Below are 25,986 nucleotides of genomic sequence, written 5' to 3'. Positions count from 1 at the left end.
TACACCTGCAACTCCATCAACAAAAGAAGCAACTAATTATGCCAGGTTATGCCGTGTTCTTGTCGATGTGGGTACTTGTGCCCTCAGGGATTGCTTTGATGCCACCTTCACACCAAAATCTCTTTGCACCGTCTTGGCAGCCAATCGACCCAAATTGAAGTTTTTAAGGTCACGAAACCAGAACGTCTGTTTATGCACCTGATGGACGCATGGTGGTGTGACTCGGGTTACAATGCAGTTAAGGTTCTATCCTCAGATGGTTGACGGCTGTTACTCATCATTACTGATCCTGATCGTGTAACTCCATGGTATGCTGGGTGTCATCAGAATATGTTTTTTGTTTGCTACCCTGAATCAGGTAACGTTAAGGTTTTCAGCGAGAATGGGGTGTTTCTGTACAATATCAGCCCTCCAGAATGTGGTGATGGACACCTGAGCTGTCCTGTTGGTCTTGCAATTGACAGGTTTAACAACCTGGTGATATGTGATCAGCATAAAGCAAGACTTCAGATATTTAATACTGGTCCTTGCTCTGTTGCTCTGTCAAGCTCTGGCTAGCTGTTTGTTACTGATTTAGACAAAAGCTGTGTGCATGTTTTCCAGTGACTGAGAACTAATTTAAATTATCATCGCCTTGGGGGAGTTGGGAGAGTGCCGATAGGGGAATAACTGGGGTACTCCCTCTAATGGCCTATACGGGGAGGTCCCGTCCAAAAGGGGTACCTGGGCATATGAACGGTTAGGAAAATCAGTCATTTCTGTCCCTAAAAAAGAACGAAAAAGGGCTAGCAGGTGCATTTTATGGCTGTGAAAAACCGAGAAAATGTTTTGGTTCTGTGATTTATTCATATTTCAAAGACAGGGTATTTAAAGCTCCTAACAGCAGTTAATAAGAGATACAAAGTTCTAAACTAGGTACGGGAATGGGTTGCCATTCCTCAATAGAAGGTATTCGAAAGGGGTACCTTTTCTGTTAAAAGTGGTATATAAAAGGGTAAGGGGTTGGGCCTCGGGGAGGCGCCTCTCCGTTTTGATTTCAATTCGAAGATTTAAAATATGCAAATAGTAACACTTGTTCCAAAAGGGTTGTGATAAATAAAATGGACAGTACCCTATACCATTTTTGTATTACATAACCTGTATTTAACCTTATTGGAACCTTTATTAAACATGTGCATAAGGTGTACAGATTTAGTTTTTGTTGTTTTTTAATTATTATTTTCAATTAGCCAGGAAAACACACTTTGGTCTGCGTCAGTGTTTTTGTGCGATATGGTAACTTTTCTTTTAAGGTCGCGGGGGACACCTTGTGCCTATTATTACACATTTTACTTAAAGAGTATGCACGGAGTACAACGACTGATACCGACAGGTTTACGAGATATTCATGACTGAATAAAAGATAGGCGTATAATTTAAAGTGTTCACGTGCACGTGTGGCACGCAGACTGCGGATAAAATGCATAATGCAGAGTAACAAACGGGCTTTGAGGCTCCGTTCCCAATTATCCAGATATTTTTTAATCTTTTTGAATTGGGTTAGGCTCCATTCATATATCTGAGGGGCGTATTAACAAATTGAAATCTTCTCTTTTTCTTGTCCTCAAGTTAGCCATGTTATCGCTAGAGATCTTGCCGCCTTTGTTGGGTAGATTATTTCTATGTCGTGTGCTGCACTGGGTGATATTACTAGGCTTTTGACCCGTAATTGTTATGCAACGCTTGAGTCTAGGACACTTAGTCTAGTTTAGTCTAGGACACTTGATTGTGTTGGAAAGGGACCATGGCGGCCCAGATGCCATCTCGTGCCTCCTACCTTGTGTATAATGTTGTACGGAGGGTGAATTTGAGCAAATTAACACAAAAATTTGTTTGAGCATTAAGGAAAACAACAACTAACTGCAGAGTAAGTTTCATTGACCTTTATTGCCGGATTAGCATAAGCATTATTTGCAATTACCTTGATTGAGGATTTCCTACAAATTTTAGGATCGTATTTGTACCCCATACAAGCACTGTCATTTCACTGGAACCGTCCTGTGGTACTATCACAGAGCCTGGGTAACCTGCGGTGGTATTTGCGATCCTGATGACTGGAGTCTGTCTTAGGATACTTTTCATAACACTGATATGGTTTGGGGGCTACATTTTGCAAATCATCTGATTTCAAAGCTCCCCCGTTTTAATTCCAAGTTTTGGAATCCAGGATCTGAAGATGTTGATGCTTTTGTCATGAACTGGGCCGGAGAGAATAATTATGTTTGTCCACCGAGCGTTTCTTCACATGCGAAATTTCAAGTACTCTGGAAAACTTAGTGTTCCGTTATGGCATTCTTCTCCTTTCTGGCCGATGATCTAACCTCGTCACCTAGTCCACCCCCTAAAAGTAGTTTTGCTGCAGTGTGACTTTTAAAAAGCCCCTTTTTCTCCGTCACTTCTGGAGCCCCCCACATGAGATAGCAAGGTTTTTGCACGAATTGTAAATTCCTAATGTTCTGGTGGCTGGTTTTCATGAGTTCATGGCTCAACGGTCAAAATTTATTGTTTTCCAACTGGCAAACAGTTCATATTGATCCTTCTGCTAATAGACTATTTGATGGTATCTACTGCTGTGATCGAAGAAGATTTGACTGGTACTCAGCCAAACAGCAACATGAAAAAGAATCACTGATACTAGAGATCATACTCACTTCCTGTTTGAGTGTGCGATTTAAGTCTAACAACGGCCCGGAATATTAAACGCTCAGGTACGTCTTTAATCTCCCCTCGATCAAGATATTCTAAAAGTACTTCCCGAGGAACTACTTTTTACACATAAATTTCATAGAAACTCTTCGCAACAAAACAAAGAGCGAATTAGGTAGAAGTTAGCTTTTAAAAGCAGGAATCTAGATGATGATCGGTGATTTAGGTCTATTCAGTCGCTTGGTAAAATTTTACCGTTAGAGAAAAGTGTTGATACTGGATTCGACCTCACCCTGTCATTATAGACGCGAAATCAGAAGAAATATTGCCTAATATAAATTCTCCTGATAAAAATAACTTTTGAGATGGACTGTGAAAATTATATTATGGGTAAACCAGACAAGGCAGCGTATAAACGTTCAGTGTCATTCCGCGTTTGATATACAGCTACGACAAACCAAAACTAGGAGTTTGCTTGTTGCTCATGATCAATAAATAAATTTATCTTGCTTATGGAAGTCGTATTTATAACAACTGCCATGCACGGAAAATCGCGCCGGCTTTGGTACGGTCAAAGACTAAAACAGCTTGTATTTCAGTTTATACACAGTTTCTCAGTTTTGTCACGACGGTTAGTCCAAGCCCAAAAAATATACATGAGCGTCGGTACTGTTGCGTAATCTTCTAAATATACGAATTTGCATGAGGAAAAAACGATGTTCTCACTATTCTGGATAGCTCTTTAGCCGGCACGAAAAACATGGCGGTTAGGGCTTCTGTTAGCTTCTGTTCACACATAAGTTAAGATCGAACGAAACGAAGTTGCGACGGCACTTAACTTGAAAGTGGAGCGTGACATTCCTGGTGAAGAGTTATTCGCACCGCTACAGAAGTGACTAAGTATTAGCAAGCTCATTATCTCTTGGTAGAAGCGAGGACTGGAACCCACTGAGACGGAAATATATATACAGCTATTTCGAGAAAGGTTGTCGGAAAAATGTGCACTCGACAATCCCGAAAGGTATTATGGGATATGATCAATACACTGTTCGTGACACTGTAGCTGTCGAACCTACTTTTTTTGTTTTCCTTCAGCACTCGCAGACATATATCCATGGCCCATCTTGCCATTCTTTCAAATTTGTTTGAAGAACAGTGAAATAAAAACCACCCACAATACCATTCGGGATTGTCGCATGCACTTTTTCCGACAACCTTTCTCGAAATAGCTGTATACAGGAGTCTTCAGCTGACCGGGATTTAGTGCACCAAGAGCCATAATGGCTCTTGTTGCACCAAACCCGCTCTCTCGGCCAACTGAGTATTTCTTGACCTCTGAAACGGCCATGCGCAGCCTTTCATACATTGTCTCTATTTTATTTACGTACGTAATTCTTTTTGCGCGTTCGCACTTAATAATTACGCCACAGTGGAAATATCCACCCTTACTAGTAGGATCATGTAACCGTTTGCTTATTACTGACACTGTTTCATCCCTGCTCTCATTAAAAAAATATCGCGGAAGAAATGACGTAACATTCTATCTTATGTTGACCAGGAGTTAAAGTCTTTTGAGTCCATGGCTTCTGTTACACCTGCAACTCCATCTACAAAAGAAACAACTTATTATGCCAGGTTATGCCGTGTTCTTGTTGATGTGGGCACTTGTGCCCTCAGGGATTGCTTTGATGCCATCTGCGTACCACCAACTCTTCACACGATCTTGGCAGCCAGTCATCCTTCATTAAAGTCTTTGAGATCGAGAAGAATCATCAATGCGACTCAATGGGGAAAGCTTTATCCCTCAATCCCAGCTTCAGTATCTTCAAGAGATTTTGACATCACTCTACTGATGACTTTACTACGCAACATCTGCGGTCTGGCTCCTCCGGTAACCGGATGGGACGTGCTCCCCGCTGCCACAGACCTGAGCCGTGAGGCGGACATTGCACGAGTCAAATACTTCAGGAATACAGTGTACGCTCATGCTGAGCACGCTTCTATTGATGACGCGACGTTTAATACACACTGGAAGGAAATCCGAGACACTCTAGTACGGCTAGGGGGAGCTACATGCAAGGTAAAATAGATTCAAAATATCAATATTCTGTCGGTCTTTTCCCTATGTACCACGCTTCCTCCTAATGCTTTCTTCTAATTTTTGTGTTTGTTTTTGCAGTTGTGTTGTTGTTGTTGTTTTTTATGCACAATTATTATTAATTATTATTTTACATAAATGCAGTGATCTATATGTTCTCCGTTCTATTTCAACGTCGCCATTGACAACCTGGAATTTTGCTTCATGGATCCCCGGATATGGAGCACTATTACAAAGAACTCCTTCATCAGTGGAAAAATGATGAAGATAATATTAAAGATGAGTTAAAAGAACTTGGCACCAACGTAAAAGAAATTGGAACTAACATAAAAGAATTTGGCATAGACATAAAAGAAGTTGGCAGCGAAGTAAAAGAGATTGGTACTAACATCAAAGAATGTGACACAAGCATAAAAGAAGTTAGCAACGATGTAAAAGAAATTGGTTCCGAAGTAAAAAACCTCACAAAGAAGCTTGATGACTTTGTAGCGTCAACTATGATTCCAGCCAGTAGTGAAGGTGCGTAAATAAGGCTTTTTCTTCTTAAAAGGTCTAGAAGCTAAAACTCTAACACCAAGAAAAGCGTGAAATCAAGGTCTCAGATATAAAACTGATATGTTTCAAAATAATGTAAAACATCCAGGTCTAAGTTCCTGATTTTCCTTTTAACTTGCCAATTTTTTACACTAAATAGCTTAAACTACGTTTCCCAGAGGTGGCAGTGTTGAAACGTGGAATAAAGTAGTCGCCAGAATTTCTGAGTCTGATTCTATACATATGATATATATGGAGGACACAGGTTGCACTTAACTTTCGATTTCAAAATAGTTATAGCTATAAATGGCTACAAGTTTAATCGAAGTATAGTTTCACAACTGCGACAATGACGGTAAATTTGTTAGGCTTTTGCACACCCAAGTAAGGCTCCGTGAACTGCTTTACTTGGTTGCTTAGCAACTGTTAAAAGAGGTTGTTGGCTGCGGTAAGAATTTTAATATGTGTCGTTTTCAACTTCTTTCCTGTGGTTATCCTTCTTCTAAATGGGCACACATAGTCCCTTTTTCATTTTTCGGCCCAATTGCTGGCATGGTCTGTATGGACACGTTGAAAATTTTCGTTGGCGACAGTGCCAAGACGTTACTTGCCAGCTTTAGCACTCTAGGTGGAATTTCGTCATAACCTGAGCTTTGAGTTGGATTTTTAAGTTTAAAGAAACTTGCTTGTCTTTGATGTTGATATGAGACAACTCACGATCAACGGGGAAACAAACTTGTCTCGCCCCATATAATGCAATCCAAGACGGTCACGGATTCTGGATTCCTTGAGTTGTTCTCCGGATTCCACGAGCAAAATTCCCCAGGATTCCGGAATCCGATATCCCTTAGAGGCTGGTTCCACTTGTCGGTCCGCAAAACCCTTACGGGCTAACTCTGATATAAACATTATTTTTCAGTTTTCTTTTAAGGTCTTGACAGCATTTTGGTAAAAGACGGTATAAAAATCTTCGAGGATACATACTCCTCCAAAATGTAACAAACGCCTTAAACTTGTAGTTTAGTTTCCGCTTTATTTGTGTTAAAATGCACGTTAATCAAAGTACTTAAGGTACGTTGAGTATGTTCCGGGGTATGTTCAGTTCGTATGATTAACCTCCAGTCAATATTGAATTTCGTTTTTCTTAAGGTAACAACCAAACAACGAAAAGGGTAGTGGACACTTCCTCGGTTTGCAGAGAAAAATATCACGAGAATGAACTTCTGACTTTATATTGTAAAAAATGCAAAGTATGTATTTGCGACAAGTGTAGACAAACTCGCCACAATCATCACACCACTGTGGATATCTACCAAGCTGCAGAACAGCACAAAGTCGATATCGAGGATATTTTGCAAGATATGAAGAGAGAACTTGATAATTACAAGGAGCGTGCAGAAAAAGCAAAGGAGTCCTTGAAAGAGAGTAGAGAGAGGATAGCTACGGCACGAAATAAAGTAATGACTTCTGTTGGAGAACTCATCCGACTTTTAGAGGAACATGAGACAGCTATGATAACCAGATTAGATGTATTTGAAGAAAAAGAACAAAGAGAGCACGCAGCACAACTGGAACATTTCCAAATTTCTATGAATCAGTTGCAAAAACAGGTCGAGTCGTGCGAAGGCATCTTACTGAGAAGGAAAAGCGTCGAAATTTTGCAAGTGCATCATGTTCTTATTGCACGGTGCAGAGGTCTTTTAAATGCAGAGAAACTATACATTTATAAGCCATCGCATGTCAGATACCAGATAAATGAAGAGCATATAAAAAATGTGAGAAGCGCAGTTACTGCTGTCGGTCGATTTGTAGTAAGTAACACAAATCCTGAGCTGTCGATGACGGAAGGAACAGGGCTGAAAAATGGGAACTTGGGAAAAGAAGCAACAATTAAGATTACGACAAAAGATTTTGATGGAAACTGGTGCTATGACGATATGGATCAGATTCATGTACAAGTACAGGGCGCGATCCATTCAACCAAACTTTCCGGAATTTTCGGTCCAAAACTCAATGGATCGGTTCGGTCCAACCGGAAAAGTTTCGAAAAAACGGGTCCACCTTTTGAGGTGGTCCTCTTTGCCCGGTCGGACCGGTTGGAATTTAGGTTGAATGGATCGCGCCCACAATCTCCATCAGGAAAGGAATTGAATCATTTCATCGCCCGGGGAGTGAATGGTGCATTTCACGTCACTTACACACCAGTTTGTGTTGGACAACACGAGGTACTGATTGCTGTAAACGGTGAGCTCCTACCCGGTAATCCATGGCGTGTTCATGTCACTGCCCATCGTTACAAGTATCATTTTTCTTTTGGTTCAATTGGGGAAAGACGAGGACAGCCTGCAGTTGATTGGCCCGTTTGTATTGCAATAGATGACAATTCAAAGAACGTTGCGGTGGCCGATTTGATGAATGGGGTACAGCTATTTAGTTCAGAAGGAAAGTATATGGGAGATATTAGCACCAACCAACTTAATAAACCCACATCGGTAGCATTCAGCAAGTCAAGTGAATTAATAGTTACTGCGTCTGATAAAATTTTTTGTTTCGATAAAAGCTATCAATTTGTAAAACTTGTCACCAACGAACACATTAAGTCACCACACTGCCTGACAATTGCAGGCGATGGGCGTATGATGGTGTGTGACTCGTATGACGATACAGTCAAGGTACTGTCCTCTGACGGCACACAGCTTTTACTCACGATCACTGATCCTGACAGTGAAACTCCATGCTATGCTGTGTGTTGCCAAAATAAGTTTTTTGTTTCGTATTATGAGGCAGGTAATGTTAAGGTTTTCAGCAAGGATCGTGAGTTTCCAAGCAGTATCGGCACTCCAGACCCTAGTGAAAGACAGCTAAGTGTCCTGTTGGCCTTGCAATTGACAGGTTCAATAACCTAGTGGTGTGTGATCGTGATACAGCAAGGCTTATGATTTTTACTCTTGAAGGACAGTTTGTCAATTCAATTGACACTGGGCTTACTGGTCCTTGTTCTGTAGCCGTTTCAAGCAATGGTCAGCTATTTGTTACTGATTTAGACAAAAGCTGTGTGCATGTTTTCCGGTGATCCAGAAACAGAATTTCTAATATAAATAACCGCTCATTACAAATATCAGAGTAACAGTATAATCCTATCGTAATAAAAATGAATTTGCTGTGAGGCTGATACTCAGGGTTGGTTTGCGATTTCCTGACAAAAACGCCTCGTGGCATGTGAATACCGTAGACTTCCGCGTATAAGCCCTGGAATTATACATCTTCGCAAGGGGTTCTAGATTAGGGCTTATAACAGGGGCACCCAACGATGGTTTCCTCCAACATACATTGAAAACACTTTTTAGGCTATCCAGAGTACTTTTAGATCTATAGAAATGCATTCTAAGCGGCGCTATAAAATTTGTATCTGTTTTATCATCAGGGCAACTTGAGTCTTTTCGAAATTAAAACGGGCTTGAGTATTATTTTCCCGAAAATTCAGATGCAGTTACGAAATTTAAGAATTTTTCTGATTCCTCTCTCCATTGCACTTTTGAATCCGAAAGTTTTAGGTTTCCTTTTTCTACGAAAAATAACTTAACCTGTTATGCGAAAATAATACTCAAGAAAATCGTAGGGAGTTTATTAGATAAGGTTCGAAAATTGTACCTGAATGAACGTTCGTCTAGAAATTTTTAGCCTTCCTACAGCTATAGAAAATTCTAGGCAATTTTTTCCTCTCCAAACAAATATTTTACAGGAAATAGTCGTTGGGTTCCCCCTGTTTTAAATGGAGTGGCTTATATCCGAGAGGGTTTTTAACCGGAATAGAAAGAACGCTTCGAAACAAGCTATTCTTTTCAATACATTTGGAAGGGGGGATTCTCTCCGGGGGAAGGACTTATAAACGGATGTATGTTTTTGTTTACAAGCAGATGGGCTTATAACTTTGGGGGCTATTAAGTGGGAAGGCTTACAAGTGGCAGTGTACGGTATTTTCACTCCTATATTGTACAGATAATAGTTATTCCGAGCGAAGCTCGGCGGAGCGCCAAGCGTAGCGACTTTATAATCTTGTTGCGCGCAAAGCGCGCGCAGTCTGCTAACCGCGCGTGGTCTTAACCAGCTGCGAAATTCGCAATTAAGGCGAACAAAGGCAAGCGCGAAGCGAGAGAGGAACGCTAGACACGCGCGACGGGAAAAGTGTCTGCCGCTCCTCGTTCGCTTCGCGCTTGACTTCGCTGGCCTGGAAAACGCGAGCTGCTCGGAAAAGAAGTCACCATTGGTGCCTAACCCTGACCCCAAACAATACTGAAACAATTGAAAGAATGACAATTCATTGTTTTCTGGGACCAATCAGGAGAGACCTTACAAGCCGCTCCTACACAACTGAAAATAACGCCTGTTATGCAGGCTAGGGTCGATTCAGTCGAAAATTTCCGGGAGCAACGAAACATTGAAAACATAGTCCTGTTTTTGCGGTCGGAATGTTCCAAACGGAAATTCGTGTTGCCATCTTTAACAGGCTGTATTTCGGTCAATAAAACCGATTCGTGCAAATGGCAAACGCGATTCCGGCACGAAATTTACCAGTCTTGAATTTTGATTACCATTTGCCCGATCTGTAAACCTACCGGTTTGTCCATGTAAATGGTAAAACAAACCATAGGGAAGAAGCTGATTCAAACAGTCCAAACACCTCTTCATTTTCTCTTCCCCTCACCCACCCGCCTAGTTTTGTTGCTTTGCCATGGATCAGTAACCAAAGGAAATCACGTGACTTAAACAGTTGCATGCTCGTTTCATCGCCTAAAATTCATTGTTTTGGGAGGCAAATAGCTTATATTAATCCTTCTGCCAAGAGACTATAACTAGCGGTATCCAACACTGAGTCTATCTTGTGATCGATGAAGGTTAAACTGGTCGGTAAAGAACAAGAAGAATCAGCAACTCCACAAATCACTTCCTGTTTGTCAGATTGTAGCATAACATAGGACAAGTCTTACAAGAAGCCCGGAATATCAGACGCAGAGGTATGTCTCTTTCGTTGCTTTAAATTCCTCTTCGGTAAAGATTTATTTCCAAAAAAAAATCCCTCGATGAAAGACAAAAGCCGAGTTAAGTAAAAGCGGCATTTTTGTTCGTGCCGCGTCACATGTTTGTTCATGCCGCGTCATTCCGTCGCGTTTTTTCTCACGAAAAACGAAAGTTTATCCCTGTATTGTAATAAAAGGGCGGATTTATTATCGTTCTTTCCGTAAATTACAGTTCTGATGATACAGAAAACGTTTAATAATCTTAGATGGTTTGGATTTCGCATAATTCATTCAGCCTTCGAATACGAGATAATGCATTACAATGCTCAGTCATCAAGAATATATTGATCTCGCCTATGGATCGCAATATTTGTAATGAACAATTACTACGCTTGGTTATTTGCACTTGCCTGGTTTTGGACGAACACTAAAATCGGGCATACAGTCGAACCTCTCGGTACGGACACCTCTCTATTACGGACAGTTTCCAATGTCCCGACAAAATTATCATATATTTTCTTTTAAAAAAAAACCTGTATACGGGCACTTTTGTATTTGGGTCGACTCTGCCGTTCTATTCGACTGAGCTTGTCGAATAGAACGGCAAAAGATCGACTTTGATTCATACGTCGTACTTCACATGTGCCGAACCTAATGCATGAATTATGTTAACGTATTTTTCAATAAAACCTCGCTTCTGATTGGCTATTTAGTGGGTTTTCGCGCCTGTGCTGACAGAACTCACAGAAGCGTAACGACGGTGAAGTTCTGGTTACCAGCATTCACGTTGTAGATTTTTAGACTGAAACTGGACAGCTCAAAACGGTCTTCTGAAAAGTTGCTTTTCTTTATATCCATAAAGAAGGTCAAAGAAATCGTAACGTAATTTAAAATTTATAGCGTTACTTTATTTTGTCCAAATATCACGATCACGATCACGATCTCCCCAGCTGTCTCCTTGCCATAACAGAGCACAAATCATACTAAAATAAAAACAAGAATTTCCAGGCTTGGTGATATTTTACTTTTTTCAGTTTATTTCCCTATTTTAAGCAATAAGGATGATATTTCTTTTTGCCACGAATTAGGTTCGGCACATGTAAAGTACGACCGTCTGAATCAACAGTCGAACTTAAAGGAACAGTATCCCGTTACTGCGCATGCACCAAACTTTGATTTTTGGACAGGATGTCGCGAAATCAAAAGATGCGAGGAGAGTAAGAGAACCTTGAAAAATCCGTTTGCATCGCGCTTGACCGGGTTCAATACGACACTAAAACTTCTCAGGATTACAGATCAATGATATATTGTTCCTGTTAAGTTTCGATTTGGGCAAAATCTGGATTTTTTGGCGTTACTTTTATTACCGTTGGCCGGAGGACCAAAAGATTGGAAGACCTTTGATGCCGATTGAAGGCTTATTTCTTCTGCTAGCTTCCATACAAGCTCAGATAATTGAGAAAGGAATACGCAAAAATGAAACGGCAACAATAAAGACTGTAAGAAAGAAACCATTGAGACATTGATGTGACTGAGGAGATCCAAGCTAGCGATAAAATCGCGATAAGTCTTCGAACCGCGAGCCAAATTTTTATATAAGACGAAAGACTTCTTTGGAAGTCTAAAATATTACTTGAGAATATAAACAACAAATCTCTGTCGGCGGTGCGGTCCGGAAGGAAATCTTGTCGAGTCAATATGACAGTTCTATTGTCTTTTGAAGAAAAAACAGATGACGCTCGCGCGTGCGCATAATCAGGACACTGTCCCTTTAATAGTTTAGGTCGACCTAAATAGGTATTAGGGTCGGCACTTCATAAAACTTAAACTCTTTATTATAGACACTGCGGTGATCAGGTGATGGTAGTTTGTGTATGCAAGGTGCGTGATTTCAAAAGCCCAACCGCTGTACATCAAACAACGATTTTCGAAAGGTGTACAGAGCCTGCAGAGGAACATAACTGGCTTTTTTAAGGCTTGAATAACCACGGATAGCAGAAAGTTACTGTTTTCTGCACTTGCAAAATAGCGAAAAACGCTTTCAGAATTGTGCTTTACCTTACAACACTTTTTACATGCAGTATTGCGCTGTACTCGTTTCGTGTTAAAAGGTCTTAAAACAGTGATTTGTCTACGACAATACTTACTTTGTAGCTGAGATGTACAGTGTTGGATGCTACTGAAAGACAGTGTCTTTGTACTGTGAATTAATAACTTTGAATCCAGTTTAAAGAGAGTGTGAGCCTGGTTTTAGCTACTGAACAGTTAAAACTGTAACTTGAGTCATAGAAGTGACGTCATCATAGTGACCTGTTTTATACGGACACCACTCTAATACGGAAACTTTGCTACTTCGGTGACCGTATTAGAGAGGTTCGACCGTACTGTAAACTTCCGCTTACAAGACCCCCACTTATAAAGCCACCCCCTCCCCCAGTTATAGGTCCGTCAACCTCTAAACAAAAAACACATCTGGTTACCGGCTCCCCCGGATTTTAGCCCCATATGGCTTGAATTGAAATGAATTCGATTTTTACAACGTTTTAAATCTTGAATAAACGAGTAAACTCAAAAAATAAGTTAGTCAGCCCTGTTATGCCGCTTGTTTTGAAACGCTTTTTTTTCTAGTTCGGCTGTAAGACCCCCTCCCCCCCCCCCCCCCCCCCCTTTCGCTAGAGGAGGGTGAGATGTTAATGACATAAGTAATCCCTTTCCATTTTCTTTTCCCATTCCCTGTGTCACGTCATTTGCGAATAGGGTTCTGGAATTTGAATGGTTTTAACAGTAGCATTCTAGGAAATAAACTAAAAACAGACGATTTGTTAAGCGTGATCAACAAACATGACATTTTTGCACTTGTTGAAACACATGCAACTTATGAAACTTAGATGAATATAAGTAAATTCAAACATTTTATTAAGTGTAGGAAACGATCGGGAAACCGATCTTCCAGGGGAAATCAAAAACTCGCTAACGAAGTCACCTACATCCCGTCTGAAAACAAAAACATAATATGGTGTAAACTTGATAAAACTTACTTCAACTTTCAAAAGGATATATTACCTATATGGGACGAGTCAAAGGGAGCGGGGAGGGCGGGGGTTGAGAAGAGAAAACGCCGTATTTTTCTCCCCTCCCCCTCCCTCTTCCCCCTTTTCCCCCTTCAACCTACCGTAAGGGTTACTATTTCTACTCTCCCCAATCTTCCTCTGTCATAAAATCAAAGATGGAGGCTACAACAATACGAAAATGAACAAGCTTTGAGGGTATGGATGGGTGGCCGTTAAGTGACAACTGATAAATGGCCAAAATTTTAACTGGAAACTGACAAAAAGCTTAAAATATAACTGACAACTGACAAAGGATTGTCCCTTATTTTCTACAAAACCCGTTTTAAGGCCTTAAATAGCATTATTCCACTCTTTTCGTCAGACGATGTGATCAAATGTGCGTTTTGGGGGATAATCTTAGCAGCAAGACGCTTAAGTGTCAGTATTTCGTCAATGATTTACTGTAAAACTCATGTCATGTACCATCTGTGTAAAAATGACCTATGATCTCAAATTTACGCTCCTCTGAGAACGGGCCAGCATACGAGGGCTGCTGGTGAGGACGTTACAAAAGCAATGGCAAGTTTTTTCCGAGATGATTCAGATACGGTCTTTCTTTCGATCTAAGTCCCAATAATATATTCTGAAGGTATAAATTTTGATTGGCATAATGGTTGGAAATGTTGGACTCTGGGCCAGCAAAAACGTTCGAGTGGAGGAGAGTAACACAAGACTTGAGAAATGGTGGGCCACTTGAAATGCTAATACAATAGCAAAACTGATAAAAATTAAGGCACTATTGCATCAGTTTTGGAATTTAATTATTACTTACACTATACGTACCTTTAAAACTAAATTTCGCGTCAAAAATGTACAAATAAGTTTCATAGTTAATCATTGATAATCATTTAACTGACAAATGACAAATGGCCAAAGTTTTAACTGACAACTGACATTTGTACCCCCTCATCAAGACCCTCAGCTTTCGCCCACCCAAAATACGCCTGCAGGCTAGAAACATTTTTACCAGTGATTGACCATGAATTAAAGATTGTCAAATTGCAGTTTTTAGTAAAATCGATATCACTATGACAACAATAAGGGACTGGTCAAAAAGTATAGGGGAGGTGGGCCTTCAGCAAAAAAATGACTGACCCACCCCTAAAGCAAGGTTGCATGACCCACCCCCTAGTTAAAACATGGATGTTTAGTTTCTTCTTAATAATCCAATAAATCCTTGTTCTGTGCTTGACAAAATTTGTTGATACACTGCTACAACCAATATCAAAATCACAGAAATCATACCTTAAACTGAAAAGACGAATGTGAAAAACCGAACATTTCCGGTTATGAGTCTTGACACAGGTATACAGCAAAACGAGGGTATATTGAAATCGTCTGTCACAAAGCATATGAAATTAAGTTTCAACAAGGTAACCCACTCCTACACATTACTTGCCGGAAATGCTTAGATTAATCCTCAAAGAAAATTTCTTCGACTTCAAAGAAAAGCACTACCTACAAAACCATGGAACTGCAATGGGCACAAAGTCAGCAGTTTTGACTCCTTTGTCAATATTTTCATGACATATATTGAAACAACAACTCTAAGCAAAACTGTCTTTAGAACAACAGTTTGGAAATGCTACATACACAATATCTTTTCCCTATGGGACATGAGTAAACCAGACATCGAAGCCTTCATTGAACAAGCAAACTTACATCACCCAACTACTGAATTCACGACCGAAACATTTGACACTGAGACTGCGTTTTTAGACACGGTTGTATACAAAGGCACAAAAATCTATCCTTGATGCAAAGACACATTTTAAACAAACGGAAACCTTCTTGCACACATTTCACCTCGTGTCACCCTCCAAATGTTAATAAAGGATTTGTCAAAGGAGAAGCCTTGAGAATCCTACGAAAAAACTTCTCAGAAACAACCTTTGAGGAAAATAATTCAATTAAAAAAAAACGCTTGATGGACGGAGGCTACCCACAATCTTTGATAGAAAACCTACTATCAGAAATAAAATTCACAAAAGGGAGTCTAAACTCCTAAAACAAAACAACAAGGAGGAAAAAGAAATATTTCCATTCGTGACACAATACCAGCCTTCAGTGTGTACTATAAAGGAAGCTTGAATGAAAAAATGGAATCTTATGCAAAGCCAACTATAACTTTCAAAAAAGGAAAATCATTAAGGGACATGCTCGTTAGAGCCAAAAAAAAAAAAGGTTAACAGAGGGTTCCACGCCCGTATAGATGTGCGGCCTGTCACCCTTTGTATTTTCTCGCACAACAGGTTTGTGAGTATTTTAGCAATAATTCTAACTGGCTGTGTTTTATATAACAAGTGTAGTTAACTGTCTCGCTAGCAGTTAGTGCCTATCTATGTAATAAAATAGGGTGACCCACCCCCTAAGGGTAGCTGAAAATTGCACGACCCCCCCTTGCACAAGGCTCAAAACCTCCTGATCCACCCCCTCTCTGTTCCGGGAGTTTAACCTTGCGTGATGACACAGGAAACGAGTGTGAAAGACACTAGGGTTCATCTAAAGGAGTCACATGGAATGTACAAACATGTTTGGCGGATGAGATGCTAAAAAAATTAACTTGTTCTTAGGAATGTAATCCTCCACCTTAGAACAAAACAGCAGTGAAGCAGACTTCGAGAGAGAGGGAAACCCTACCTTGTACCATTGCGTAAACAAATGAAACGTGAACCAAAACGTCTCACTGGTTAGCCTGCGAAGCGGCAGACGCATTTCCGAGAAGCGACGACCGGAAATGCGTCTGGCGCTTCGCAGGCTACTCACTGGTACCCAGGGTAGAAAAAGCCAAATCAAGTCAGTCTTTCGACTACGAGTTTGTTATTTTATTTTATTATTTTTTGTGACTTGATAGTTCATTTTGTAAAGTTCTTTAAGTCTTTTAATATACTTACCATGATCTCGCATTTCATTTCGTGACTTAAGCCAATGGTTGATAATACAAGGGACCAGGGAGAGTAAGATTTTAGGGGGAGGTGGATGTTTTGTTCGATTCTCGTATTTCATGTTCGTGACATGTTGTCGTCTCGCCTTATTTCAGACATTTATACCTCGTTTTAGATGGTTTTAGATTGTTTGTGAGTAGTTGTAAATGTTTTTGAGGTGGTTGTAGATGGTTGTAGGTGGTTGTTGAATTTTTTGAGGTGGTTGTAGGTGGTTTTAGGCGGTTGTAGATGGTTTTAGGTGGTTTTAGGTCGTTCCATGTTTAAGTAACTACGAGCAAGCGTTTCCGTTTGGTTTCGGAGCAAAGAAAGACCGAGGAACGGGATTCTCGGTTTTGGCCGCGCGAGAAATGAAACAAGAGCCAAAAAATGAAAAGACGCAAGTTGGTCCAGTCGGATAATGCGTCCCTAGTATAAAAACGGCCATTGGCTGTTTTTACACTAGAGGACGCATTATCCGTCCAGATGGATAATGCGTCTATGGCCGTCTTTATACCAAGGACGCATTAGCCGACTGGACGAACTTGGGCAAACATTTTGTAGTTCGTCTGGTTATGCGTCTCAAGTATAAAGACGGGCACAAGACGCTTGGTGTGTCTGGACGAACTTTCCGTCGAAATACGTCTTGAACGACGCACTACGAAAGGTAGTTCGCCTGGAGGCATAATGCGTCTTGTCCCCATCTAGTAGTGGGGATCTCAAAAGAAGGAAAGGGCTTGCATGGACAGCTTTTTGGAAGCTGGAACGTCTGTGGAGATGCCCTAACATCTTTATCTCCACCAAGATCAAGCTATTTAATACTACCTGTGTCACTATCCTTCTATATGGCTGTGAGTCGTGGGTCCTGTCGAAAGCAATGGAAAGCGAGATCAATGCCTTTGGTACCTCATGTTATAGAATTATGCTCAACATCAAGAGAATTGATAGGGTTTTCAATGCTAAAATCTATGATCTAACTCAGACTGCCCCGCTAGTAGAAAATGTCAGAACCCGCCAACTGAGGTTTCTGGGTCATGTACTCAGGATGCCTGATGATGAGCCATGCAAGGAGTACGCACTGTATATTCCACCACATGGGAAGAGAAAACCAGGAAGGCAACGAACCCTGTTTTTCAGATACATTCAACACCTTTTGGGAGACACAGACAACATGATTGGCCCGGGCAAGCTGTCTGAATTGGCACAGGATCGTTGTGGCTGGAGGAAGCTCGTAGTCGCCTGCTCTGCAGCCGACCGATGATGATGATGATGATGATGATGCCCGTCTTTATACCAGAGACGCATAACCCAGACTTGCCTGCTGCTGTCCCTCTTCCGCGTGCAACAGAGGAAATAGGAGACGTCTGCACGCAGGCAAAACCCAGGCGAACTGTCCAAGTTCTTCCAGCCTGATAATGCGTCCTTAGTATAAAAACGGCTAATGTTGCAAGTTTGCTACGCTTTTATTGTATTCTGACGATTAGCTCAAAGATACCGACTGCTTTAGACGGGCCAAATGAAGACGAATCTTGCAATAAGAAATGTACTGTAAAGTAAAGCTACTGTAACATTAGTAGCCTGCGAGCAAGCTCTCCTGTTTGGGCGAGTTAAACGAGTCTCGCGAGAACGCGCGAGTGAGCGGCGAAGCCGCGAGGGGCAGAGGAAAGGAGAGCTTGCAACCATCCCTTACAAATTTTCATTTGTACTACTTCGCCCAGACGAAGGGAAATACCATTGGCTGAAAAATGACGTTCCGGAAATCAAAGTTGACTGATAACAGGCCAAGCTGGCACCCGCTTCGTCGGTGTGTCAAATTTGGTTCTCAGGGGGATCAGATTGGTACCGAGAACTTGTTTCAACCCTCAATGCAGACGGGCTCGTTTGATGTAATTCTCGCAAAGAGAATATTGTGTGCCGAGGATAAGTCGGACCGAGTTTGTAGTTCTTGTGGAAGGAAAATGAAAACCCTTCATCAGTTGTATTCATTTGTGTCAAGCGCCTTGTTTAGTTCTGAAAACCGGGAGAGTGAAGTGAAGAGTGATTAAAGCGCAGTCTTCTAGCATCGGTTTCTTCGCCCGATTGAATTCGACTGGGTAGAAAAATTCAGAAACGTGTACTTGACAGTGTAGCTGTGTAGCTTGATCGTAAAGAAGGAAAAGAGAAAGAGTTGGAAGCAAGTGGAGTAAACCTTAAGAGAACCAAGTGCAGGAAAACGCTATTCTCCAGTTCCAGACGGACAAATATTGATGTTTTTGTTTGTGATTGCGATGGGGAGTAGTCTTCTACACTGCTGTATGGACGACTTTTCAAAAGTAAACGAAACGAGAATCAAAGTAGTGAGTTCTTATCCGAGCTTACACGTTGAAGTTCGATGTCCCCGTGAAAAAAATATATATATAAGTTTTTAAAAACATTGCTTTGATGCTGTTGCGAAAGCGATTTATAAATAAATAATTCTACGCGCCCTCGGCTGTCTAAACTTACTTGACAGGCGGTTGTCACTTTTCTAATCTGCGGCACGTTTGCTGTGAGAGTTTTCACGCTTTGCGGAGTCCCGGGATTTCCGGGGTAGAAATGAAAATTTATGAGAGATGGTTGCAAGCTCTCCTTTTCTCGGCCCCTCGCTTGCGCGTTCTCGCGAGGCTCGCTTCGCTTGCCCAAATAGGAGAGCTTGCTCGCAGGCTATAACATTAGCCAATCTTTGTAAGTAAGTTTTTTGGGGCAACGGTTTTAGCTAAAACCGTGGCCCCAAAGTTTTCTCACGTATTGCGTAAAAAATTTCACAGCTATGCCTGTTCCTTTTCGTAAATCCAGCTAAACCTTCAATGTTTGCGACCATCATTATTTCTAGTCATATTATGGCTTAAATGCAGGCGTTTAGTATTTGATTTTAAAAACTCCCTGAAGAAGTCTACGTTAGTTAGACGAAACGCGTAGGAGAATAAACAAGTTTTACAGCAACAGTTCGCAGAGTGCTGCTCACTAGTTTAGTTTTAAAAATCAGTTTTTAAAAATGTAAAAATTAAAAAAAAAAAAAAAAAGAGGGAGCGAAAACTCGTGCCAAATAGCCAAAAGCCGAAGAAAAGAAAATGGACTGGGAACTAACATCTATCTCGCATGGCTCACAATGGCTCACATGATGACTCGTATGGCTCGCTGGCTCGCACTTTGTCAAGACTCAGCGAAGTTGTGTGACAGTTTTGTCCTTGTGAACTAGAACAGTGCAGGTCCTGTTTGTATTGCGATTTTCCAACTCCAATAAAAAAAGGCGGATAAAATCGATCGTTAAAAAGGCTGTAAAGATAAGCAGTGTAGTCAAATAGCTGTTGTAGGTATTAAATTTGTTTTGTTTTATCAGCGATTCATTGACTTCGGATCCGTAGTAAAGAAACGCCTCGGATCATGTGTCCAAAGTATCCGGTTCTGGATGTGATCCAAAGAATCCACCTCTGCTGTGGATCATGTGGATCAGTATTATCTGTTTTCAGATTTTGGTAAAGAAATGAAATATTCGTTGTCGTATTAAAATCCGTATTTGGATTTTAGTAAAGAAACACACCCTAAATGTTACCTGTGATTTTCGTGACAAAATAATGTAATCCAACATATACGGAGATTTGAGTCTTTTTCTGAAAGGCCTTTAATTAATACACACACAATTGATACTTTAAGTAAAAAACCGGTTTTTATCTTCCTCTGGTTTCAAAAATTCGTGACAAAATAAAACACTCCCTTACGTCTACTGAACGCACACTCGCTGTACGCAGGATCCTGTGACAATTTGCTATGATAATTCCCATGGTCTTGCTATGGAGTAGCCTCCCCGCAGACGTCCTTTGGGGTTCGTTTGTCACGCATAATGTGTGACAAACGAACCCCAAAGGACGTCCGCGGGGAGGCTAGCTTTGGAGGGACATATACGGGAAAAACAAGTGAAAAATCTCAAAGAAGAAATATAATAACACATTATCCTTGTGTTTACTAGAAACTATAAAGAGTCGTTTGTGTCTATGGCTTCTGTGACACCTGCATCTTCGTCTACAAAAGAAACAACTAACTATGCTAGGCTATGCCGTGTTATTGTCGATGTGAGTACTTGTGCCCTCAGGGATTGTTTTGATACCATCTGCTCACCACCGACTCTTCACACGGTCTTGACAGCCAGTCAACCCACATTGCAATCTTTGAGATCACGGAGGATCATCAATGCCACCCAATGGGGAAAGCTTTTTCCTGCAGTCCCTGCTTCGGTGTCTTCAAGAGATTTCGACATCACTTTACTCATGATCCTCTTAAGAACCATATGTGGTCTGGCTCCACCACTGACAGGATGGGACGCCCAGCCTGCGGTCACAGACGTCAGCCGCGAAGCAGACATTGCACGAATCAAATACTTCAGGAATAGCGTGTTCGCTCACGCCGAACACGCTTCTGTTGATGATGCAACATTCAACAAACACTGGAAAGAAATTCGGGACACTCTAGTGCGACTAGGAGGAGCTACCTACCAGGTAAAGTAGAGCCATTAAATACAATAGCACATTGCACGCTAATGCAGCAGTGATTTATCTGTTACCTTGTCCATTTCAAGGTCGCTATTGACAACCTGGAATTTTGCTGCATGGATCCTGATATGGACCACCATTACAGAGAGCTCCTTCATCAGTGGAAAATTGATGAAGATAACATAAAAGATGAATTGAAAGAACTTGGCACCAACGTAAAAGAAATTGGCACCGACGTAACAGAAATTGGCACTGACGTAAAAGAAATTGGCACCGACGTAAAAGAAATTGGCACCGACGTAAAAGACCTGACAAAAAAGCTTGACGAGTTGGTGGCATCAACTGGGACTCCTGCGGGACAATCAAGTGATGAAGATGGTGAGTATATAGAAACCTTCAAAGTAGCTACTCTATAGACAGCAAGGCAAGGAAAACGTTGCCGTTCATGATCAGAACAAAAAGCATAACTATTTAAAACTAGTTTGAAATAAAGTACCAAAGATGACTTTTGTCTCCGTTTTTAATATTATATTTTGTGGACGAATCAAAACATGCCATCATGGCGCTCACATCTCGGTGTTCATTTCAATCTCCTCCCAAACCCAGAATTAAAAGAGGAAAGGCAAGGGGTTGAACAACATTCCCAGCTCTATAAGCCTACTGAAAAAGGTTAGTTTAAACGTGTGAGTTATTCATAAACATAAACACAAGAATAAAACCCCAGATTCAAATGTGGGTGTGACGAAATGCACCAGATGATTCATTTCGTAGCTCCCCTCATCATCATCATCATCACTATCATCATTAAATTATTTATTTTAAAGCTATTTTAACACGATAAAAATTTGAAGCATAAGCTTGTGGGCTCTTGCTATGTTCAGTAAGCATAAACAGTATGACACTTAAGTTTTCCAAAGAATGGCTAAAAATAGATAGGGCATAAAGACAAACCAGATTGAATAGCACTTAAAATCACTGTTATGTCTCGGAAGTGACTGAACTAACTGGGAACCTTTGCATACTTTCAGCCTTCTTTAGATTACGGTTATGTCTCGGAAGCGACTGAACTGACTGGAAACTGAAATCGAGATCCTTTGCATATATTCTGCCTTCTTTAGATTACGATAAGAACCGTGAACTGGGAGCCCGTAAAATATGTATGAAGAAACAGCGTTTCATAAAATTGCACCTCTAAGACTGATTGAGTACAATTTGTGGCCCCTTATGAAGTCGTAAGGCGCGTGAGAGTTGGTCTATAAGTAGGATGATGCTTTAAGGGCCTTATTGCTTAATACTTGTAAAATAGCTTAATTAACCGGAGGTTGTACAGCTTTAAAATGCATTCCACTTCGAACGCCGATACTGACTCGTCCTCTACTCCAGGGGGTGATGCGGGCCATTAGGGACAGGTTGTGAGAGATGACTGGGGACAAGTCAGATGCCAATAGGCGTCAAAGCCGGGGGGGGCACTCAAGGGAAGTTTAGGTAGAGGTGTGTCGCCGAGGCCTTTAGACCTGTTTAGGACAGGATATTACTCATTTCGCTACCCTGTTTAAATAAGAAAACCTTCTTTTAAGACTGGTTCGTTTCATTTTTCATACAGAATTAAGCGATTTTTCAAACTAACAGCATGAAATAGAGGGAGATATAAAGAATCAACCGTAAGAGGACACAGAAAAAATCTGGGCCCCAGCTGGGATTCGAACCCACGACCCTCCGTATTCTAGATCGGATGCTCTAACCTCTGTGCTACTGGTCATGAGGACTCGTTGACGAGCAAGGGTCATAACTGCATCACGCAGTCAAATTAATAGCAAAAAATGTAGGCATCTTCATAGGCGGGACATTTCTTGCTATTAATGTGACTGCGTGATGCAGTTAAGGCTTAATTCAAATTAACCAATTAAAATTGGGTCGTCTCATCATGAAAATTTTGACGTATGGCCTAGGTCTAACCCCATTCCTTTTTCGTTTAATATAAGGTAATGGCCCAAAACTAGAGGAGACATTGGACACAACTTTCATGTGCAGAGAGAAGTTTCACGAGAATGTACTTCTGACATTTTACTGTACACAGTGCAAAATGTGCATTTGTGACAAATGCAGACAGACACGGCACACTGATCACACCACCATGGATATCCACCAAGCCGCAGAACTACACAAAGTTCCTATCGAGGAGACTGTACAGAAAATGAAAAGAAAAACTGCTGATTACACGGAGCGTGTTGAAAAAACAAAGGAATCCTTGAGAAAGGGCAGGGAGAGGGTTGCTTCAGCCCGTACTAAAGTAATGACTTCTGTTGAGGAACTCATCCGACTTCTGCAGGAACATGAGAAAGCTATGATAGCCAGTCTAGATATTTTTGATGGAAAAGTACAACGGGAGCATGCAGCACAACTGGAACATTTGGAAAGTTCTAGGAATCAGTTACAAGAGCATGTGGAGTGGTGCGAGGGCATCTTACTGAGGAATAAAAGTGTTGAAATTCTGCAAGCCCAAAATGACTTCATTAGGCGGTCCCGGTGTCCTACAAATACAGAGACACTGAAAATTTACAAACTATCGCATGTCAGATACGAGATAAATAAAGAGAACTTGGAGACTATGAGAAGCGCTGTTCTGGCGCTTGGTCAAGTGGTTGTTAGTAACACAGATCCTTTGCAGTCAGTGTCTAAAAGTGTAACAGGGTTGCGAAAAAAAGAAACATCGTTCCTAGATTTATTTCTTACCCGTCCTGACGAAGCGACGAGACGGGTAGGAGAGAACCCTGGGAACGAGGTTGAAGGAGAAGTTGGAATCGAAGCAGTAATCAAAGTAAAGACAAAAGATTCTGAGGGAAACCAATGCCACGACGAAAATGATCGGATTGATATGAAAGTTCAGTTACTATCAGGAAAAGAGCTGAGTTACCGTGTGACTGATCCTGGAAAAAATGGTGAATACAGCGCCGTTTACACACCCGATTGTGTTGGAAAACATGAAGTATTGATTGAGGTTAACGGTGAACAACTGTCTGGTAGTCCATGGTGTGTTGAGGTGGTTCCACATCATTACAGACGTTTATTTTCTTTTGGTTCATACGGGAAAGGGCAAGGAGAATTAAAAGGGCCCTGTTCTATTGCAATAGATGAAAAGTCAGGAAAAGTTGCGGTGGCCGACAGAAAAAGGGTACAGCTATTTAGTTTGAACGGGACGTATCTAACAGAAATTAACGCGAAGAGACCAATTGAATCCTCATCAGTAGCATTCACCAAGTCAGGTGAACTAATAGTTGTTGCTTCTAGTAAGATTTCATGTTTCGATGCGGAAAGTTATAAATTTTTAAGAACTGTTAGCAACAAACACCTAAAGAAACCAGTCCGCCTGACAATTGCTGGTGATGGACGCTTGATGGTGTGTGACTGGGGTGATAATAAAGTGAAGGTCCTGTCACCTGATGGCTCACAGCTGCTACTCATCATCATTAATCCAAACAGTGGAACTCCATTTTGTCCTTTGTATCATCAGAATAAGTTTTTTGTTTCCTTTGCTGATTCCTCTTACTCCTTATTTAAACTTGTTAAGGTATTCAACGAGGATGGTATGTTTTTGTACAACATTTTTGTGGGGAAATGTTCTGGTCACATTGCAATTGACAGGTTCAATAACCTCGTGGTGTGTGGTGAGGATCAAGGAGAGCTTAAGATGTTCAACCTTGATGGGACACTTGTCAACGACACAAAAGTATATGGTATTCATCCTCGTTCTGTTGCTGTGTCAGGGACTGGCCAGCTGTTCGTTATTGATATGTCCCTACACTGTGTGCAGGTTTTTCAGTAAAAGACAGATTCTGTTGAATAATAACAATCATGACAGCGGTTGGAGATAATTAACTTGTGCAATAGCAACGGTAAAAGAAGTGAAAAGTCGTCTTCAGGGGCTTGTCCTTTATCACCTGTAAGGAGTCGAGGGGCGGCCATTTTGTTGGGCGCTATTTTCAAAATCTTGATTGGATTTGGGGGGTCATTTTCAGATAAGGGGGCTTTTCCTGAGGGGGGGTGCATTTTAATAAATTTCTTGAAAGTAGCACAATGTATGTACGAGGGTGAATTGAAATTGAATGTAACATCCGTAAATAGTGAGCAACAACATTAGATAAAGTATATGTTGAACTTTGGCTAGATTTGTAGCCTGCAGAACCGGCGTTATTTCAGTTTTCGCGTTTTTCACTGAGGAGAGAGAAGGCAAGCGTTTTCTTTTCTACTTCACCTGCGGCCGGCGAAGCTCCTCGTCACACGCGAGAAGAAACCTCTGGTACCCAGGGTATCTCTTACCTGAAAAACGCGGAAATAACGCATGCTCTGCACGCAACTCGATTTGAAGCTAGATCATACTCGTAGTTTCCACAGCAAAAGGATGAGGGTGACTTTCATGAAAGTAAAATTTATTAGGGGTCATTTCTTAAAACCTAGGATAAATTGGGGGTCGGTTTGAAAATCTATTTTAAGCTTTTTCAAATTTGTCATCTGTCAACGAGGGACCAGTTACATTTATCACAACTCAACGACAAGGAGTATTTCTTACCTTTATTGCGGAGCAAATCCATTCAGTTTGGCTGAATAAAGGTTTGCTGTTCATAATATTTATGTTGATTCTCACGTAGTTTTCGTTGAAACAAGAACAAGGTGCGGCTGTATATCTTACTTCACAAATTACAAGCAAATCCAGCCTATAATTTTAGTATGATAATTCGAAGGAGTGTAACACAAATATGGTAGCCAGCAACTACAGAAGTTGAACCCTGGCGTGGCTAAGTTTTAGAAAATGAACTCTTGAATACTGTATACGCACCGTGTGTGTTGACAAGTACATGCACAACAGCCAGAATTTTTATTGAGTATATCATTTCAGGTTAAAATCAGTATTTCTTTCACCTTTATCTTCTAAACAAGTTATTCACGAGTTTCCCATAGTGGCTTCGTGCATTGGCGAGCAGCAACACTATTTTTAGTTACATCTAAGCAAATCAGGGGGTGCCCCTTTAGCAAACAAAAGAATGGGATAAATATTCCGTTTAGCAACTCTCAAAGGTAATGTAGTACAGCTAACTCTCTCTAAGGGTTGATTTCCAG

At 41.0% G+C, this 25,986-nt stretch overlaps 1 protein-coding gene and 1 pseudogene across 1 annotated transcript; both read left to right on the top strand.

Annotated features, from left to right (window-relative positions):
• The first annotated feature begins 4,264 nt into the window (after nucleotides 1–4,264).
• LOC140934636 (uncharacterized) lies at nucleotides 4,265–8,449 on the top strand (annotated as a pseudogene).
• A 1,665-nt stretch (nucleotides 8,450–10,114) lies between these two features.
• Nucleotides 10,115–25,986, top strand: LOC140933508 (uncharacterized). Its single transcript, XM_073383091.1, has 4 exons — nucleotides 10,115–10,332; nucleotides 20,352–20,877; nucleotides 20,958–21,249; nucleotides 22,854–25,986. Exons 2-4 carry the CDS (start codon nucleotides 20,377–20,379, stop codon nucleotides 24,692–24,694), a joined length of 2,634 nt encoding a protein of 877 aa, XP_073239192.1. The 5' UTR covers nucleotides 10,115–10,332; nucleotides 20,352–20,376; the 3' UTR covers nucleotides 24,695–25,986.

This window comes from Porites lutea, chromosome 4 (assembly GCF_958299795.1).
Source record: "Porites lutea chromosome 4, jaPorLute2.1, whole genome shotgun sequence".
Classification (NCBI taxonomy): Eukaryota; Metazoa; Cnidaria; class Anthozoa; order Scleractinia; family Poritidae; genus Porites; species Porites lutea.
The sequence above is the reverse complement of the archived record's forward strand: the minus strand, read 5'-3'. Positions and strand labels throughout refer to the sequence as shown.

Coding starts and splice junctions, on each gene's coding strand:
- LOC140933508 (XM_073383091.1), top strand. CDS start 20,377: ATGGCTTCTGTGACACCTGCATCTTCGTCTACAAAAGAAACAACTAAC. Junction 20,878..20,957: donor TAGGAGGAGCTACCTACCAG/GTAAAGTAGAGC, acceptor GTCCATTTCAAG/GTCGCTATTGACAACCTGGA. Junction 21,250..22,853: donor ACAATCAAGTGATGAAGATG/GTGAGTATATAG, acceptor GTTTAATATAAG/GTAATGGCCCAAAACTAGAG.